Below are 20,610 nucleotides of genomic sequence, written 5' to 3'. Positions count from 1 at the left end.
TACACTTGACTTCCCTCTTCCCTAACCTCCTATATAAACCTTAAGTACCCTCTCCCTCTTCCGCAGACACCCCTTTTCTGCTGTGTCTGCCCCTCACTGTTTTAAGTAAGCAGTCTAGTCTGTTGAGGCCAGCCTCCGTTTTATTTTCTGCCTCTTGACTCTTCAAACTGACTTAGAAATCCAAACACCCTGCATTCTCGTGAGTCAAGTGGGCCATTTGCTTTAAATTGTTGTTTCTGCTTGGTCCCCCTTCCTTTTCTTTCTTTTTTCTTTTCTCTTTCTTTCTTTCTTTCTTTCTTTCTTTCTTTCTTTCTTTCTTTCTTCCTTTCTCTCTCTCCCTCTCTCCCTCCCTCCCTCCCTTCCTTTTTTCCTTCTTTCTTTTGTTCCTTCTTTCTTTCTTTTTTTTTTGAGACTGGGTTTCTCTGTGTAGCTCTGGCTGTCCTAGAACTATAGACCAGGCTGGCCTTGAACTCACAGATCCACCTGCCTCTGGCATAACCTAGGTCATCGTTAAATGGAATCCAAGGCTTGCTTTCTGTCAAGGCAATAGCTCTACCAATGGAGCTACTTCTCCCGGGTGCTGGGTTTAGTGTCTGTTGCACCTTTTAAGACTCAAGCAGAATGTCATGGCCATGTACACACTTTCAGGGACGTGTGAGATGCCAAAACTCCAGTGAGGGATGTGTTCAGGCCACCACTGTCCAGGCAGCAAGTCTGAAGCTTTGGTGTCCCTTTAAGGGGACTGTGCTCTGAGCACTTGTCTGATAGAACAACTGCTTTCCCATCTCCTGCTGGGCTTGCAGCTCCTTAAGCCTGAGGCCCCTCTTGGTGCAGAAACACAGCAAGCAGGTCCAGCAGGTGCTTGGCTGAGCCCTCTCAGGGCTAGAAGCCTCAAGCTCCTTACCTTTTTCCATAGAACCAGACTCTGACAAGACAGCACACCATTTGCTGTCCCTTCCTGCCCTCCAGTGTCCCCTCCCCCCACCCACTCCTGTACCTGAAAGTACTGGTTTTCCTGTGTGAGGCTTTCATTGGACAGGATCTTGTTGATGGTGATACGCTTGCTGCTCATGCCGCCCAGGCCTGTGGGGGTCAGAGGATGACAGTGAACCTCAGGGGCTTGCCTGGGTGTCCCATCTGAGCTACTTGCTGGCAGTGGGGGATGGGGTGGGAGTGAGGTGGGGAGAGGGGGAAGGAGGGTGGTCTCTTTTTAATCAGGGAGGCATGTACATTTCCCTTTCCAGATCCACCATGTTTCCTAAGCCAGGAAGGGGATGTAGGCACCTTGCGCTCTCTGGCAGGAGGAGAAGACGCCTGAGTGCCCTATTTGAACGTTAGCAGCTGACCAGGGTTCAAACACCCCTCCTGTGGTTCTCAGTGTCTGGCCTGGAGAGAGGCACCTTTGACTCCAGCTCCATAGCCTGGAGGCTTTAGGCCAGATTAGTGACATCCCAGTGCCTGCAGTCTGTTCTTTGGTCGGAAGCCAGGATCTTGTATACACTAGATAAGCAATCTTTTAGATGCTTAATGTGGATTAATTTAATGGTCCTCCCCAAACAGTCTTCCCCATGTTCCTGTGAGGTAGCTGCCACTGTTAAAGGTGAGGAGGCTGAGTCCCAGAAGTTCCAGGATTCTCTAAAGCTTCCCCACACAGCAAACGGCCACACAGGCAGCCGGACCACAAGGCTGTGAGCCTTGTATATCTGATTAACATTTTTCCATTTATTTATTTATTTATTTATTTATTTATTTATTTATTTTAGAGTCTGTAGTATGGGTTGGCCTGTAATCTGTAATCTCCTGCCTTGCCTCCCGAGTGCTAAGACCGTTATATTTTATTTTTGCTTGACCTAGGAATAGCCTGCCTGTCAGCTCTCTGCATGGCCTAGACTTGTAATATCACAGCACCAGAGAGACCAGGGCTGTGGGACCTTGCGCCTGCGCTGCCACCACACCACGGTCCTCCCTGTGACTGTATGGCATTAATACATCTAACCATGGGGTGTGTAGGCAGCATTTGAGGCAAGCTTAGGATAGAAAGGAAGCTTCTAGAAAGTCAAGCCTCATACCTGCTAACCCAGAAAAAACTTGCCATCAGGAGGTTAAAACAGAAGGCTAGCAGTGTTTTTCTTTCTTTCTTTCTTTCTTTCTTTCTTTCTTTCTTTCTTTCTCTCTCTCTCTCTCTCTCTCTCTCTCTCTCTCTTTCTTTCTTTCTTTCTCTCTCTCTCCTTTCTCTCTTTCTCTCTTTCTCTCTTTCTCTCTCTCTCTCTTTCTTTCTTTCTTTCTTTCTTTCTTTCTTTCTTTCTTTCTTTCTTTCTTTCTATGTTGTTTTAGTTTTGTTTATCAAGACAGGGTTCCTTTGTGTAACAGCCCTGGCTGTCCTGGAACTCACTCTGTAGACCAGACTGGTCTCAAACTCAGAGCTCCACCTGCCTCTGCCTCTGGAGTGCTGGGGTTAAAGGGGTGTGCCACCACTATCTGGCTACAATGGTAGTCTTAAGTGAATCTGTTCTGGACACGAGCAACACCCCAGTCCCACTCACTAGACACAGGACAACAACGTAGCACTAACCAGTGACTATGTTAGGATACTAAGCTGAGATGCGGCAAAAAGTAATTTAAGGAAAAAAGAAATGTCTAACAGGACAGATAAGGTAGTGATTATTAACAATAGTATAATATATTGGATGGTAAGACACAATGACCGATACATTGTATCTATTTTACCCCAGCAAGTGTGAAGGCGTGCTGTGGTAGCGCTCCCCATGCTGCCTGGCAGGGTTCCCCCAGCTGATTCTCTTTCTCATGTTTAATTCAGGTGCAAAAGTCATCCCTGGCTCTGCCCCACTTAGGAGGGAGACAGAGCCTCACTCCAGACCCTGCAGGCAGGATGTCACTGAAACCACTTCCCTCCTAGGCCACCAGTTTCTCTCCCCTCTTTACTGTTCTGGGGGGCGGGTGGGGTACGGCAGAAGGGGATGTGGCTTGGCGGAAGAGTGCATGACCCTCTGAGGAGGTCCTGGCTTCCGTCCCACTGTTTTGAAAACACAAGCTCCAGGTACAAATGCCATGCCAGTCTGGGTCCTTGGATCCCCCCTAGGTCTGGTGTCCTAGTAAATATTAGTTCTAAAGACATACTTTGCCCTTCTCTCTTTTGAGACAGGGTCACATGACCTTGGAGTTAGGACTCTTCAGCCCCCGTCTAGGAGTGACAGGGCTGTAGGCAAGCAGGACCACACCTGGGTTATGCAGTGCTGGGGATCGAACCCAGGATTTTGTTCCTGCTAGGCACGCACTCCATCAACCCCACATCCCCAGCCCTGAGTGATCTTTGGTTTGGGTTTGGTGGTGCAGCTGGGTGCTCAGAGACAAGGTCCATCTTGAGCTCTGCGGGGCTTCCTGCCAAGAGCTTGTGATCACTCACCCTTGAACATAATGGCCTCCCCGTGGCCTTCCTTCTGCTTTTCTCTGAAGAGCTGGTAGCAGGCAGAGGTACTGGCCATGAGTAGCCGAAATTCCTGCAAGAGATACCCGAGTGGGTGGCACATTGTCGGGGGTGGGGATGTGGGGGGGAGGTAGCCAGGACACCAGAGGGACTAGAGCCATGGCTGCCCAGCAGTTCATGCCTTCCATGCTGAGTGCCACTGGCTTCCTAGGAAGGTCTGTCTGTCTTAGGGACTGACTGACTGTGTCTCTTTTCTTGTGACCCGAGCTGGTGGCAGCGAAGGGCTTCCCCAAAGGGACAGGCAGTTTGCAGAGAATCTGAGGATGCACAGAGGCAGCCAGTCCTTTCATTTCAAAAAGGACGGTCTGCCCCAGAACCTTCAGCCCAATCCCATTTCCTGGACCACTGTGACCAATCAGCCATTATCTGGGTGTGACGGAGCACATGAATTGCTAGTCCAACCTGAGGTGGGCTGTAAGAGTCGAAGAGGAAGACTTGACTTTAGAAAAAAAAAAGGATAGAAAATAATAATTTTTACATGGGGGCCAGCATGGTTGGCAATGTCCTTGCTGTACAAGTGTGAGGACCTGATTTTATTTGGTCACCCGTACTCACTTTGGGGAGAAAAAAAAAGCCAGGCACGATAGTGTAATCGCAGCATCGGAATGGAGAGAGGTTTGGGGGTTTGAATAAGAATGTCCCCTACAGGCTCCTATATTTGAATGCTTAGAAACCAGGGACAGGAACTCTTTAATAGGATTAGAAGGATAAAGGGGTGTGGTCTTGTTGAAGGAAGTGTGTCACTGGGCGGGGGAGGGCCTTGAGGTTTCAAAAGCCCTCACCAGGCCCAGGCCCTTGCACAGGTCCCCTCTCTCTCTCTTCCCTAACCTCCCTCCCCCTCCCCCTCCCCCTGCTCACCAGGATGCTGCTGTCAGCTGTCCCTTCAGTCCCATGTGTGCCACCATGCTCCCCACCACAGTGATAACAAACTAAACCTATGAAACCGTAAGCCAGCCCCAAGTAAAGGTTTTCTTGTTTCATCAAGATTGACCTTGGTCCTGGTGTTTCCTCACAGCAATGGAAGAGTGACTAAGGCAGAGGGGGAGGGGGAAACAGAGGAAGCGGCTCCCTGGAGTTATTGGCTGGCCTATTGAGCTCCAGGATAAGTTATCAAAAGATAAAATAATAATTAATTGAGAAAGGCAGTGGGCCTCAATCTCTGACTCCTAAACACAGACAGACAGACAGACAGACAGACACACACACACATATGTACACACAGCACACACCTTTAGGAACATGTATGTGCAACACAAAATAACATTTTTCATACTGCTTACATGTGGAACTATTGATCTCTTGGATTTGTGGGTTTAAAACTGCCTGCCATAGCCACAACATTACAAAACCACCTTCAGCTGCTCTCTCTTTGTTCTAGATCCCACGGTCTGCGGCCAAGTCTGGCAGGGCACGGATTCTTGGCCACGGAATTCACTCTAGTCTTAGGCGATCAGCTCACCTTTTTGCCTGGGATGGGGACAAAGGTCATAAACTCATCGACGTGGCCTACAGTCAGCCAGTCGGAGTAGAGTTCCACGGGCGCCTGCACCTGCTGGGCCTGCAGGAAGTCGCGCACCACCTTGGTCATCCTCCTGCCTCCAGACCTAGGGCATAGTTGGAGAAGAGGAGCCTTTGAGCAGATTTTTCTTGTGTCCTGGCATCTGGAACCCAGGCCAGATCTGGGTGGTGCCAGCAAGGGCACAGAGTGGCACCTGAGCTGCAGACCTGAGACCCTGGTGCAGGCAGAGGGCATGGGAGCCCCAGGCCCGAAAAGGGTACGGCCACTGTCACACCAACATGGACAGCTTAGAGCTCAGCCTGTGGCCCAGGAATTGGCCGGCAAGCAGCTGCAGCCAGCTTCCATGCTGAGCATGGGACTGACATGTTTGAGACTTCCATCATCTTGGAGGCGGGGCAAAGGCTTGGCACTCCGCTGAGGCACAGGAAGTAGCGGCCAAGTGCATGTGACCACTGAGTTGGGGGAGGGTGGGCTAATGGTCATTGCCCATGTACCGCAGATAAAGGAGGATTCCATGTGGGTCAGAGGGACTTGATACTCAAATCTTGGGTGACCTCAGGTTCAAGGCAACTCTTGTGCAGTGAGTACCCAGGGCGTGCACTCTCTCTCAGCAATGTTTGGGTTAAAGTTGACTCTGCTTTTTCATTGGCTGGACTGAGAGTACAGTTATTATGGGCAGCCCAAGGAGGCAGGGACGCATGCCTGTGAGACAGGGCCATGTTTTGTCTCTTCTTTTTTCACTCAGAGACACCCCTACCCCCTCCCTCTCCCCCTCTGCTCCCTCTACCTTCGCTAGAGTCCCACACTCCTTCTCCACCCGGCTTATATCTCCCCACACATCCTCCCATTTGTGGAAGAGGGTTAGTGGGTTATACAGATTGGGTTTACAGATTTTACTTTATACAGAGATGTAAACGCTAACCTGACTTTCTCTCCACGGATGTCTATACATTTACACACCATTGAGGAAGGGGATATTTCTCCCTTAGATCCGCTCCAGGTACATACACCCCCCACGCCCCCCAAGAGACAGTTATGCTCTTGTCCCCCCACCCCACCCCCAGACACACCCCAGGTGGTCTTACAGAGGGAAACTGCTCCCGATGAGGATCCGGCCGAGTGGGTATGTCTTGCCATTCACAGTCACTGGGGGACTGACCTCCAGATTCCCGAAGGAGTCGAGGCTGGTGACAGTCTCAAAGAGGGGCTCCCGGGTCACATAGCCAAAATCCGGGCCCTGGAGAGAGAGAGGACACACATCTGCCTTTAGCCCCCTAAAGCCAGGAGCCCTCTTCCCCGGCAGCCATTCTCTGGTGACAAACCCAGTGTCACCTGCAGTCTGAAGTCTCATGCTCGAGGATAGCTGTGACTTGAGGTTGTTTCTTGCTGTCAGGGAATGTGTGAACATACTGACAGACAGAGTGGGTGTAATGTATGTGCACCCCATCTCTGCCCGGGCCCAGCTCTGTAGGTACAGGCACCGGGTGTGATATTAAGATCTGGCCTCACAGATTCTGTTGATCTTACTGGCCATCTCAGAATTTCTCTGAACTTCGGTTTCCATTTCTATGAGAGAGGCCTTCAACTAGGAGGCTGGAGGCAAGGTAGGGAACTGATTGTCCCCTGGGGTTTGCTGGACCTGCCCAGAGAGAGAATTGTGCATCCTGACCCCACTGTGAATGACTTCTGGCATCTCCCTGAAAAAGAACTCAGGGTCACATGACTTGCTCTGGCCAATGAAATATGAGCAAGATCACGGCCAGCATCTGGCATAAGTCTGCTCTTTTTCTTTTCCCACACGAGGGGAGGGGCAGCTCTCAGTCAGGCTGGGTAGATCTAGAACGAGAACTCCGCCAGCCAGCCAGTCATCAGTAAGGCTGTGAACAGCAGGAGAGACTGGCTGTTGTCAGTCACTACAGTCTGGGGCTGGTCACTGCAGCCTTATGTACTGATAACTGACGGATACACTCACCCCTACCCATCCAATCAACTGCCCATCATGCCCATAGCTGCATTCTTCGTCCTTCAGTAAACTGGATTTCATTTCGTATACAAGAGGGGAAGATCCCATTCTGGCTTTTAGGATTCCCTAAAAGATCCCATTCTGGCTTTTATATATTTATATATATTTATTCTTTTTTGATTAAAATATAGGGATCTTGTTTGGGAGTTTGTACTAGAGCAGGGAGTAACTAATTTGCCTGCTCTAAGAAACCCAAGCCAACCAAAAAGAGAACTCTGTGTGGTAGGCAGATGTTGCCTATGCTGCCTGCTAAGAGATTCGAGGGACAGGCATGTCCAGCGTGGTGCATGGCGGCAGCTTAGCACGTTCTCGCCTGGGGCCCCTCTTTGGCCATGTGTGAGCTGGCCACAGGTGGCAGCTAGGACTTTACAGCATCACACAGGCCAGCAGGCATGCAGCACAAAGCCGGGCCTGGCCTGGCCTTCGGGAACAATGCAGGCTGGACCTTGGCACCAGGTCAGCCTGGAGAACTGAAGACAAGTGGAGGCCAGGGGAAGAGAAAGGTTAGGGCTGTGAGCTTGGATTCCATTTCTGTTGCCTGTGGTAGCCCTGGGGTGGTCAATCTGATGGCCCTCTCCTCCAGTGTCAGGGAAAATGGACAGCCCCACATGGAGTGCCACAGAGGGCAGCCTCCAGGCTTGGGTGGTGAAACCAGACCATGTTAGTCACTCATCAGGCTCAGGTCTGATGCCTCTGGCGCCTCTGGCATGCCTTTGATGGAGTAACGATCCTGGTTGACAGTTTCCTGTTTTACAGATGTGTACTCTGAGGCTATGAAGGTTCAGAAGTCTGCCTGAGGTCCCCTTTCTGATATGGGGGTGCTGTTCACGACATGTCCCTCTGTCATCTCAGAGCAGGGCTCACACATCGGTTCTTCCCCATCTCCAGAGGGGACTTGGGCATGGTCACCTCTGAATGGCCCGGCATCTATAGTAGAGTCTGTCTCTCATGTGACCACGGGAAAGCCAGATCTGTTGCTGTCTCTAAAATATGCTCCACATGGGCTTCCGGCTCAAAGTGAAGGGTGGGGATGCGGAAAGATATTTTTCACTCTTCCACGTGGCTTGAGGCCACATCATGGGCGTGATAACAGCCTCCCAGAACAGCGAGAAGTCAAGCTGCCTTTGTAAACCCCACAACACTGAGATTCACATCACAAAGTCCCGGTGAACAATGACTTTGTAGACTTCTCTCTTGCCTCTTTGAAACTTACTTAGCTACAAGTTTGAGAGTTGGGGCAGCAGCAGGTTCTCATTTCCCATAATGCATCTCTCCCAGTTTAGAGAATGCATCGGACCTCAGAACCCACTGACCCATCTTGCAGATGAGACAACAGAGGCCCTGAGTGGGAGACTAGTTATCTTGGGATGCTCTACATCTCCTGACTATGCTGTCCTCTAGGAGTCCCTGCTGTCACCCCCAGACAGTCCTAAATATCTCACCAGGAGTTGCTTAATGGGGAAGTCCTTCAGTGCTCCATCTCGAGGGGAGTCCAGCACCACTGGAAAGCCTTTGTGGGGTGCCTCAATGTAGCCAAATTCGATTTCATCCTGTGGGGGAGAATAGGGAGATCTGTCAGCTGTGGCAGCACCCAGGGGTGTCTGGGACATGTTAGAGAGGGATTTAATCTCAGATCTCAGGAAGCAGAGGCAGGAGGCTACAGAGTATGAGGGCAGCCTTGGCTACATATTGAGACCCTGGCTTTAAACAAACAAACAAAACAAAACAAAGAGCTGTAAATGTAATCCAGGTGGTAGACTGCTTGGCTAACGCAGTCTTGGGTTCAAGTCCTAGTACCGCATACACTGAGCATGGTGGCACATGCCTGTGGAATCCTTAGCACTTGTGGGAACGAGTGCAGAAGGATCAAAAGTATAAGGTCATTCCCTACTACATAGTGAGTTCAAGGCCAGCCTGGGGTATGGGAGACCTTATTACAGAACCAAACCAAACCAAAAGGCACAACAAACTAGGCATGACAGTGTACACCTCCAATCTCACCACTCTGAGAGGCCAGAAGCTTGGGAATGTAAGGCCAGCCTGGACCACAAAGTGAGAGTCTGGCTCAAAAAATCAAAGCAAATGCAGGGCCATGGAGATGGCTCAGCAGGTAAAGGAGCTTCCTGCCAAGGCTGGTGACCTGAGTTTGGTCCCCTGGACTCATAGGACAGAAGGAGAGAACCAACTGCTTCAAGTTGTCCTCTGACCTCCTCCATGTATGGGCTGTGGTGCGTGCACCACCCCCAATAATCCATATAAGATTTAACACAAAAGTCACACAAGTGAGCCTGGCGCGGGAAGTACATCTCATCCCCAGCCTGCTTCCCAATGAGCCACTGATGGCAGAGGCTCTCTCCACAGACTGCCTCTGCCATCGGAAGACCACACAATTATCTCTTGGAGGCACCGACCTTACTTTTGTTTGTTTTATTTTTCTGAGACAGAGTTTTTCTGTGTAGCCCTGGCTGTCCTGTAACTCACTCTGTAGACCAGGCTGGCCTCCAACTTAGAGATTCTCCCGCCTCTGCCTCCCAAGTGCTGGGTAGTGTAAGCTACCACTGTGCTGCCTCATTTTAAAAGCATAAATGACCATATCCTAAATAAATTTCCTTCAAAGGATTGGCTCAAGCGTCTTCTGTGTCTTTGTCACAGACTGGCCTTTTTCTTTGTAACCGCCACCGAGTACTCCCTGAGAGCCCGGCACCAGTCCCTGTGGGTTCATACAGATAATTTCAGTGTAGCCTGCTGCTAGAGGCCACACTTGTTCTCTCAGGTCTCTGTGCTCCTGAGCGGACAGAGGGATCATCCACACCCGCGTGGGCAGCTGGGTGCCAGGGTGTTCACAGCGAGCCCCTTCTGGCCCTGAGCCCCTCACCTGGATCCAGCGGTCACCGCGATTCATGTACTGGAAACAAACTTTCAGTTCACAGTTGGTTTTCTCCACCAGGTTCTTCACCTCTTTGAGGAACAGGTAATTGTCCTTCATGCTGGGGAACATTGGGAAAGTGGCCAGGAGGAAGCATGAGGGGGTCGAGCGTCACCCATTTTGGGTGGTCAAGGCTGCTAGCACTCGAGACTGAGGTGTGGTGACGAGGCCCCGCCTGTATCCACGGCTACTCTGTAAAGGTCACTGGGACCACGGGCCACACAACCCTACCCTCTTAGGCAGTATTGTCAAGGTCACTGATAAATAAGACAAGGAAGGGACCTTTCACTCCACATGCTTAAGGCCCGGCCTCTCTGACTCCCCGTATTTTAGAAAGTACTGTGCCTGGGATACGGGAGACCCTGGCATGAAGGGTAGGGGTGGGCAGAGGGTCCCTTCTGATGTTGTCAGGCATCAACGTGCAGTTATTTCTTGCCCTTCCTGTTCATCTTGCTGTGCTAGCCAAGCACACAGTAAATGCTCAGTAAAATTTTGCTGGATGAGTGAGCAAAAGGAGCAGGGTACCATTGCCCAGCAAGAACCTCGCCCCACACAGTGGAGGATTGAAAGAGAACAGAGAAGCCTGGCTTTTGCAGCACACAGCCTGAGCCAGGATAAATGTATCAATGCAGAGATATCGTCTCAGTCTCAGAGAAACTGAGGCACAGAGAGGCCACCTGAACCGCTGCAGGTCATATAGCTGCTAAGGGGCAGAGACGGAGTTGGATTTAGGTGAGTCTGACCCCGAGGCCCAGCTCTTGGCCACCCTGCCACCCTGCCTGTGTGGGGTACACCTGACCCTTACCAGCACACAAACACTGACACAGGAGGCAGGATGTTAGGGGTCATAATCCAGGGTGCAATCCGGAACGTCACAGTGTCTGTGAAGATGGGTGTCAGCGGGATGCCCTGGGGGCAGGAGAGAAGAAGGACATCACAGAGTCACACTGGGTGCATGTGTGTGGTCCTAGTCTCTCTCTTAGTGGGTGAGACCAATAACAATACATTTATTGAGCACTTGCTGTATGCTGAGAACTGTGCCAAGTATCATCTTTCTTTCTTTCTTTCTTTCTTTCTTTCTTTCTTTTCTTTTCTTTTCTTTTCTTTTCTTTTTCTTTTGTTTTGGTTTTTCGAGACAGGGTTTCTCTGTGTAGCCCTGGCTGTCCTAGAACTCACTCTGTAGACCAGGCTGGCCTCGAACTCAGAAATCCTCCTGCCTCTGCCTCCCAAGTGCTGGGATTAAAGGCGTGTGCCACTGCCGCCCGGCAAGTGTCGTCGTCTTTCTATGCACGTGTGGGATTGTGTTTGTGAGTGTTATGTAGATGTGCGTGCAAGTGCCCAGGATGGCCAGAAGAGGGCCTCAGATCCCCTGAGGCTAGAGTCACATGCAGATGTGAGGTGCCCATCAGCTCTGTCCTCCTGGAAGAGCAGCAAGCGCTCTTAACTGCCGAGCCATCTTTCCGGCTCCATATACCACATATTTCTGCTTGTACCAATCCATCCCCAGGGGCTAGCTGGCACTATCTTTCCTTTTCAGATAGGGAAACTAAGTCTCAGAACTGTAAAGTCACATGGTTAGGCTTCAGTCACTCCCATTTTCCCTCCTACTTGCCCCGTCAAAGTTCCCAGGTCTGAGACGGGGACATACATGGCTGCCCATGGGAGGCCTGTGGCTCTCACCTCCGCCATGTACTCCAGCAGACTGACGTGGATGGACACCAGGCCTGAGAAACTCTCGTCGGGGAAACGGAGGCCTTCCACGAAGAACAGCAACTCCGCAGAGCCACCGGTGTACTTAACCACGTGGTAGAGCTTCTGCCGGCCCAGGATGTGGATGTAGCGCTGGCCGAAGAACGGATCTGTAGGAGGGTGGGGGGGAGGGCGGACCCACGTTAGGACCCTCTCCCATCAGGAGCCGGTCAGGGAGCTCTCTAATGTGGGGAAAAGGGACAGAGTGACTTGTCCTTTAGACACAGAGAGAAAACACCACAGGATGCTGCAAACGGGTCAACACCACAGCCTCAGCACGCTGTGTGCCTGCTGGCTTCCGGCTTCCTCATCTGGAAAATGAGCTGCTTTGGGAACGGGATGGCCAGCGTAGCACGGGAAGGTGTTATTCCCATTTTACAGAGGAGGAAACAGGCCCAGAAAGCAGAAATGGTTGGGCGGGGCTCCACATCTAATTCCAAATGGCGAGTTCCTGTTCTCTTCTTATGACTGTAACATGGGCACACCATCTGTTTGAGACATTCTTCTCCCTATCATGGAAGCCATGCTGTGTGGCTCTGTGGTGGGACGGACGGCATTCACTCCTGCCCCGTCAAACTCCCAGCTCTCTGCAGCGCTGGTCCCTCTGCCTGGAAGACTTGTGTTCTTAATCCTCTCAAGGAGTCCTTTGTCCAATCCCAGAGAGCAAGCCAGGGTCTGTGTGGACCTTCCCCATTGCAGCCTGTGCAAATGTTTGAGAGAGACAGCCCTGCCAGGCCATCTGCCTGTCTGGTACATGATTGCATTTAATAAATGTCCATTGAATGAAGTAATGACTCCCATCAGCCCCTGTGGGAGAGGCCCCACAGGGAATTTCAGGGCTGGTCCCATGAACTGAATTACTTTGGTCAGCATGAGCAAAGACCTCTGTGTCTAAAGGTGGTACTTGGTCCATGATAAAGACAGCAGATGTGGGAAGTATCTAACGGCAGCACCAGGGTGGAGACCTTATCTGTTATTCAGAGTGGGGAAGGGCAGGAGAGACTTCTGAGGAGAGGGAAGTGGCTTTGAGACACCCTTGTGGGTCAGCAGGGTGCCTGCAAGGACTTGGAGGGAGGAGGTACTTGCATTGGCAAGGGGCTGGAGCTAGGGCCCTAGAGAGTTCCAGAAGCAGCTTCTTTATGCCCTGCAAATCTGGAAGGGCAGATCAGGATCAGTTTAGCGCTTTCAACAACAATGACATCGGTTAATGACCAGCTGCCTAAGGGTTAGAACAGGGAACAGGACCATTCCGGGGATATATGACGAAGAACTGTGTTTTCCCATATATCCATTCCGGGGATATATGACGAAAAACACAGGCCTGTGTTTCGGGAGACATCAGGCTTGCGACAGCACCTCCTTTAGGACAGTGTGCTCACCTGGAACCTGATTCTGAGTGACACATGAACAGGTGACCTGATTCACTTCCCAAGTCAGAGGGACTTCAGGTCAGATATCATTTGCAAGTTACAAACCTGTGAATTACATTCATCTCTCAAACAGGTCACTCAATTGGCAACTGGGGGATAGCAGTCCCTGTGTTACAGGGTCACTACAGACGCCACAGTATCAATGTCTTCAGTAACCTTGGGAACAAGGTAACAGCTGGGACCTAAGGGGACTGGGAGGGAGGAGAATCTAGGTGTGGTGACACTGCCCCTTGCTGTGTAACTCAGCCCTTTGCCTTCCAATGTTTCTCAGATGGAAGGCTCGGAAGTAGCATCTCAGCCTCCCAGGGGCAGCGTTGAGCATTGAGATGCACACGCCCTGAAGATCCCAAGTGCCCTATCAAAGGCCAGCACAGAAAGTGATATTCTTCTCATCCCAAACACCAGCAGGTGCCCTAGGGCCCTGTCTGTGCTCAGATCCAGCCGGATGTGTATCTATGGTGACTCCCTCCTACCCCCAACATCCGCAGGACACAGGCTGTACTTCGGCTGTGCTCATGGGAGTGATGTCAAACATTGAAGCTACCCTGATCTCACAGAAGCTGATGTTATCAAGTTTCCCTAGACTCTCACAGGGTCTGGGACAGAGGAGCTATGCCTGAGGGAGGTGGGTCAGGTGGGAGGATTTGTTCTGCACAGCGGCTGGCAGCTGGTGGCTCTCTCCTCCGTATGTAGACTATGCCCCGTGATTCACAATGCATCTTCTATTTGGGGCTGCTTTCTGGCAGTTTGTGCCAGCACCAGGCAGATTGAATCTCAGGCGGGAACAACACAGCCCTTGTTTTAAAGAGTATCCATCGCTGGTCAGAGTCCCCAACTTGGTGCAGAGCCTGCCACCCCCGACATGGGCTGGCTGTCTTTGCAAGCATCAAAAATGCACTCCTATTGAGTGGACCCCAGCCTTGTGCTGGACCTGCCAGCCAACCCCTGGCCTCTCCCGAACTTCAGTCATCTGCCCTGGCTGGCCAGCACGTGGTCTGACTTCCCACAGCTTTTTTAGTGACAAGGAGACAGATAGTATGACTGGCTGTCTCAACTTGCCTGTGATGGATGAATATCTTGGCATGACAGATATCCAGTGCTAAACCCCAGGGAGGTCCTGGACAAATGGGGACAAGTTGGTTACTATGTCCTTGTGGGAGAAGGTAAGTCTCCAACTTTTGAGTAGACCTGAGACTGGAGGATCCAGTCTCTAGGTCCCCCAAGGAGCACTGGAGATTTCTGTCCATCTTGGTCCTAATAGTCACCAGTTTGTGTAATTCCAGCCAAAGCAATAGCTACAGTTTTACAGACAGCTTCTCATGGGCCAACTGGTTTGGAGAGCATGAGAGTAGGGTCCCCATAAAGCCCATGTCACACTATAGAGGCCACCCTTGGTATCCCAGGGTCCAGCTCCTGACCTTGTGAGGAATTGGACTGTCTCTCCCGGGACACAGGTCATGACATTGAAGTAACATGACATATGACACACAGGGTAGTCAGAATCAGACAAAATCCCCCCACAAGCTCACATGGAAGAAAAAGATTAAAATCCATCGTCCCCTGTGCTGGGCCATGGTGACTCAAGAGTATTCCCCTGGTTGATTGTCTATTCTGATACAATATCGACTCACTTGGGAAGGGAGGAAGCGTCTAGATCAGGTTGGCCTGTGAACAATTTTCTTAATTGGGGTAACTGAGGTGTGTTAATGTGGGTGACACCATTTGATGGGCTGGACCCTGGACAGAACAAAGAGAGAACTGACCTGTCACTGTGGCTTTCTTGCTATGATGGATGGTAACCTGGAAGCATGAGATGGCACAAACCCATTTTCTTCTAAATTGTTTTTGCTGGAGTATTTTATCACAGGAGTAGCAAACTAAGACATCTGGAGTCCATATCTAGAGGGAAACTGACTCCAGGGGCGGTCCCCAACCCAGCAGCCACCCTCCCTGTGAGATGGTGCCCCAGCTAAGACATCCAGGGGCCACTCTCCATCCACTCACAGCGGGAGCCCTTTCTCACCAGCTCAGGACCCATCTCGAATGGCAAGTGAAGGGGAGAGTTGGGAGTGGAGCCAACCCTAAGTGTACTCCTGTTAGCAAAGCAGAGAAGCATCTAGAGAATGCAGGGATATTGCTATTAGCCACAGGTCAATGCCAAGACTGAGTCAAAGCTCAGACTGAGTCCCCCTGGTCCCCCTCTGCTGCATGGCAACTCTGGTCTGGATCATGTAAACATCAGCTTCTCAACTCCCTGGGGCAGTGGAGCCAGCCTGACTCAGGACATTCCAACCAGCGGTCAGAGCCCAGGGTGGACTTCTGTCCATCAGTGTCCCAACTAAGTCACTCCTTGAGGTGAGGACCCTGCAATATTGACTGCCTGTTTCCAGTGGGTCTGTCCAGAAGGTCCCAGGGCGAAGCTCAAGGCTCTGGTCCCCAGACAGCAGACTCCACAATGTCTGACCAACTGTAAAGGGTGCTTTACAGAGGGAACGCCTCACAGGGATAGATTTTAACAGTTCTGCCCCAAACCCTCTGGGGGCTGGGGATGTGGTCCAGTTGCAGACAGCTTGCCTAGCATGTACTAGGCCCTGGGTTTGATCCGTAGCATCACATTACCGGGCATGATGGTGGTGTGTGGCTATAATCCCAGACTCAGGAGGTGGCTGCAGAAGGCTCAGAAAGTAAAGGCCACCCTCCCTTCCCTACATAGGAGTTAGAGACCACGGGACCCTGTCTCAACAATCAAAAACGAAATCCCTGAGGTGACTCTCCACTGTACTAAGGACAAACTGCAGACCCTGTCTTTGCTCTGGCCCTCCCCGCTTGGCTGGCTGACCTTGGCTCTCCCGGCCCAGCCCACTAGCCTGGTCTTGCTGTTCCTCAGAAGTACAGGGACCGTCCCCTTTTTTGAGCTTGCTGTATGCTGTGCCCTGCTTAGCTTGCTCCTCGCCAGCTCCCCCTCAGCTCTGTCTCCTCATTTCTTTTGAGTATTATCTCAAATGTCACTCCCCAGAGAGGACCTCTCTAGACCACCTAGCCAGCGCAGACTGTGCTGACATTGTCTGGGACCTGATCTGTTCCATTTCTTCTGACAGGTCTTCCTCACTCAGGGGCGGCTCCTCCAGGGCTGTGGGGGTGAAGGGACAGTTGTGTTTACTGCATGGGCACCTGGGTGGCTCAATGGCATAAGCAGATTAGATGAATAGCACCAAGGTAGAGAGCATGGTGGCACCCAGGACACCCTGTCACCACCGGGAGGAAGAAGGGCAGCTATGGCACCTCCAAGGACTTTTGAAAGTCGGAAACACTTGACACTATTTGGAGGAGGTCTTTATCTGGCCTCAGGTATCATGAAGGCCACAGGACCCTGACTTCCTCCCCTGGCCACTGGAGAGAAGTATGTAGACAGAGGACATTGAATCTTCTCAGGGGAAGAGAGAGAGATATATCTGTGGGCTCCATGGCCCCGGGGAACCTGTACACAGAGAGAAGGGCAGAGGCCGCGAAAGTGGGGGTTGAGGGATCACTCACTCTCCACGTAGAACACGCCCACTTTGTCTGAGTCCGACATGGCAATGTAGAGGACTATTTCATACCCGGCAGGCAGGCGGTCGGGGCCTTTTGTCCTCAGGATCATCTGAGACATGTCCTGGAGGTCTGTGGGGAGATAAGGGAGATTAGGAAGGGGATCCTGTGGGAGCGGGGCTCACCATTGCCTTTTCAAGGCCCCTCCTTCACGCATATAACTACCAGAAGTCTAAGGGAAAGGTACTTAGCTCCAGCACCAGGTCAACCCTCTGGGAATTTCATTTTTTCATATATATATATATATATGTATGTATATATATATAACCAGGTTGGCAGTTGGCTTGGAACTCAGATTTGCCTGACCCATCTATTTGTGTGTGTGTGTGTGTGTGTGTGTGTGTGTGCGTGTGTGTGTGTGAGAGAGAGAGAGAGAGAGAGAGAGGGAGAGAGAGAGAAACAGAGAGACAGAGACAGAGACAGAGAAAGACAGAGAGACAGAGAGACAGAGAGACAGAGAGACAGAGAGACAGAGAGACAGAGACAGAGAGAGACTAGCTTTTGGGAATCTGTTCTCTCTTTATCATGTGTGTTCCAAGAATTGAACTCAAATCATCTGGCTTCTTGCCAAACACCCTTACCCTCTGAGCTGTCTTGCTGGCCCTTCCAGGCTATTTTTTTTATCCATGCCTGTCAAGGTGCAGTTGAACTACATTTGCAGTCATTTATTTTGCACACCGAACATTTTTTGAGTCATTATCCCCTGTAGGTCCAAGTATACTCCTACCTCACCCTCTGTCCTGCCCAGGGCATAACACCATGCTCCCACTGTCCCCCAGTGTGGCCCCACAGGCACCTTGCTTGCTGTAGACCTTTTCGTCACTACAGTCCTCCTTGGGCAACCATGGGGTGTCTCGGTCACAATTCACCAGCAGGATGGCCCCCTGGCCCTCAGGACCCCAGGTCCAGGATGCCTGCAATGTCAGGGACACCATCAGTGCCATCCCTGGTTCCATCCCTGTGCAGCCTCTGAGGGATACTGAGGGACAGACACGGTAAGGAGTACTTCCTACCCTCTAGAACAGCAGCTGGAAGGCTCTATTCCTAAATCCAGTACCTAAAAGGGACCCATATTTAAGAGTACAGAGAGACAGGAAGGCTGAATGGGACATGTGGACCTCAGCTCTGGTGTGAGATGACCGTGCCTGGCAGAGGTGGTGGCAGGAACTGACATTCTAAGACAGGCTTGAGGTGACTGATTCCAGACACGCTCTGAGTGCTCCCAAGGGGGCCGGCACCTTGCTCTGCTTTCTAGCCTGAAGCTACAGTGCCCGGAGCAGACTCCAGCTGGATCATACCATTTCCCTGTTTGAAGCCCTCACTGTTAACTCAGATAAAGCCTGGATTCTCTGATCTTCCCTGAGACTGGTGAGACACGAGGCTGGGTGACCCATGGCCTGCGCATCTGATCTCTTCCACTCACTTCTGCACCCCAGAGACTCCCAGGCCTTTGCCACACTGGACCCTCTTTCCCAATCTGCTCTGCTTGGCCTTACTGTGTCGGGCTCTCCTTGAAGATGCTTTTCTGATCTCCAGGACAGGTGTCCTGCTCCCGACACCGTCCTTTCTTTCTATGTTCAGTCCGGGGCTCAGAGCTCATACAATGGTGACGACGTAGTCATCTCCATCAGTCTTTCTTGAACTTTGGTCTCTCTAGGTTTCTGCTATTCTCTGGGCCTGACCTGATCTTAGAATCTAAGAGATAAATGCATTCTTGTTTTGAGACAGGGTCTCACATAGTTGGCCTCTAACTCACCATGTAGCAGAGGATGGCCCTTGAGCTCCTGATGGTCTTTCCTCTACCTCCTGAGATCTGGGATTCCTAGCATGCACAACCACTACTAGCTAATAGAAACGGTATTTATAGGGTGAGCAAAGACAATGTGAAAACGTCACTGGTCCAGGTATGGAAAATCTCGATAAGGGACTGGATGACTTTGCCTTGATTGCTTAGCCCCAGGTCAATGCCAGGGAGCAGACTCGGGGTTTCCTGCACTGAAGGCAGGCATTCTATCAACTGAGCGACATCCTCAGCCTCCTGAGGAGTTTGTGCAGGATTATCAAGACCTACAATCTGTTTTTAAGAGATTTCCTATAAAGTGCCCTCCCTCCCCGCTTAAAGACAGGGTTTGCTTAGGTTGGCCATGAATGTCCAATCCTCTTGTCTCTATCTCCTGATGCTGACAGGTAAGGGCCACCTCTGCTGGTCCCCTTTAATTGTATTTATATTTATCTGGTTTCTTGAGATGGGGTCTCACTAGATAGCCTTGGCTGGTCTAGAGTTCTCTACATAGACCAGGCCTGCCTCTGGCCCTGAGTGCTTGGGTTAAAGGTGTGTACTAACACCATCCTCTACCACTTTAATTTAAAAGAAGAGGCACGGGGGGAGGGGGGACAAATGGCTTTCCTGGGCAGCCTCTGCCTCAGGAACATCAAGTCTTCCTTCAGCTCTGTGGCCCATGCTGGGGAAGCAGATCCCACAGGGCCTGGCTTGCCTGTGGCCCATCCCCGCTGCCGTGCTGTTTCTGCAGGCTGATTTCAGCCTCAGCCTCCTGCCCCATGCGTGCAGTGGTAGCTGACCTCTCTGGTGAACAGCTCTGGCCAATGTAGTCCCTGTGGTGTCCTCGAAGCTGCCCCCCCCCCCGGCATCATGTCAGCCAACCCATGTCAGGGTTGGGATGGTGTCCACCCTCAAGGCCAACTAACCTTCTTAGGATTGTTCTTCTCCACCTCTCCATCCCGGTCTGCATCCACATCCAGGGAGATCTCTGCAGACAAGAGACAATCATGAGCTGAAGAGCCAGCAGCCAGCTGTGGCGCCGTTGGAGGAGCCCAGTGGGAATGGGGGGGCAGCTCCCCCATTTACTTGATTGCTGGAAGGAGAAGGCCTTGCTGAGGTCATCATCTCCCGGGGACCCCCAGCAGACACAAGTAGCTTTGGAAGTGGGCGGGTCCCTGTAAACCCTGGTGGGGGCGGGGGGCTGATCTTCACAGTACAGGCATGAGAGATCCAGGTCACATGCCCAAGGTCACACATAGGTAGTAGGGAAAAACCAAGGGGTCACGGTATCTCCAATTCCTTCCTCTCGTCTGTCTCAAGAGCATCAAGGCATATACATGCCTGTCTGCGTCTCCGCCTTTCCGTCTCTCCTCATTTTATTTTGGTTGAGAAATCATGTCTCCAGTCCCTGTCCATCTAAGGGAATCTGTAAAGCTAGGTCCAGATAGTTGATCCGGGGCAGGGTCCCTGGTGACCCTTTCTCTTGTGGAAGAGACCTTCAGCATCTGGAGGCTCTCACAGAGAGGCTACGAAGAGCCTGTGTGGTAGAGAGAAGGTTCAACAGGAGATGGCCTTACGTTGGAACTCTGGTTCTTCGGTCATGAGCTGTGTGACTTTGGACAGGTTCCACACCCTCTCTCTCGGCCCCTCTTCCCTCACCTGCAGCATGGGGTTCTAGTTACAGGAGTTGTACCAACTGCAAAAGCTGGCACTCCTGACTTTCTGAGATGTGTAACTCTATGTGTGGACCTGTTCTGGGTGTAGGGCGTTTAGTGGCTTCCTTGGCTGCCACCTTCAAGATGTCAGTAACGTCCCTCATGCCTCCTGCTGTCGACTAGCCGACTAGGGCAGTGAAACCACCCGGAGTTAGGGGACGTTGTTGGGAGGAGGGTGGGGTGTTGCTGGGGAGACACGGGAGTGCTCTCAGCATGAGATGTGAGCCTGTCTCATGTCAACTACGAATTCAACCATGGCAGAAACAGGATGGGAAGGGATATACCCCAGTCAGCCCATTTTTGGGGTACACCTTATCTCTGGGTGGGTGGGGGGAGGGTCCTGACACAAGAAGGATAAGCCCAGTGGGGTACAGA

General features: G+C 51.5%; 1 protein-coding gene across 1 annotated transcript in view; it reads right to left on the bottom strand.

The window, feature by feature from the left end:
• The window catches only part of Padi2 (peptidyl arginine deiminase 2), a 42,995-nt gene that overhangs the window by 4,579 nt on the left and 17,806 nt on the right, over window positions 1–20,610 (bottom strand). The window contains exons 4-14 of the mRNA XM_028753961.1: window positions 19,447–19,508; window positions 17,537–17,654; window positions 16,687–16,812; window positions 11,654–11,832; window positions 10,779–10,882; window positions 9,923–10,034; window positions 8,490–8,597; window positions 6,110–6,261; window positions 4,965–5,109; window positions 3,425–3,518; window positions 998–1,083 (exon numbers count right to left, since the gene is read on the bottom strand). Of these exons, the coding sequence (XP_028609794.1) occupies window positions 998–1,083; window positions 3,425–3,518; window positions 4,965–5,109; window positions 6,110–6,261; window positions 8,490–8,597; window positions 9,923–10,034; window positions 10,779–10,882; window positions 11,654–11,832; window positions 16,687–16,812; window positions 17,537–17,654; window positions 19,447–19,508 (1,286 nt within the window). The remainder of the gene's footprint in view (window positions 1–997; window positions 1,084–3,424; window positions 3,519–4,964; window positions 5,110–6,109; window positions 6,262–8,489; window positions 8,598–9,922; window positions 10,035–10,778; window positions 10,883–11,653; window positions 11,833–16,686; window positions 16,813–17,536; window positions 17,655–19,446; window positions 19,509–20,610) is intronic.

Source organism: Grammomys surdaster, unplaced genomic scaffold (genome assembly GCF_004785775.1).
Source record: "Grammomys surdaster isolate TR1022 unplaced genomic scaffold, NIH_TR_1.0 125977, whole genome shotgun sequence".
NCBI classification, from domain to species: domain Eukaryota; kingdom Metazoa; phylum Chordata; class Mammalia; order Rodentia; family Muridae; genus Grammomys; species Grammomys surdaster.
This window is presented reverse-complemented; position numbering and strand designations above follow the sequence as displayed.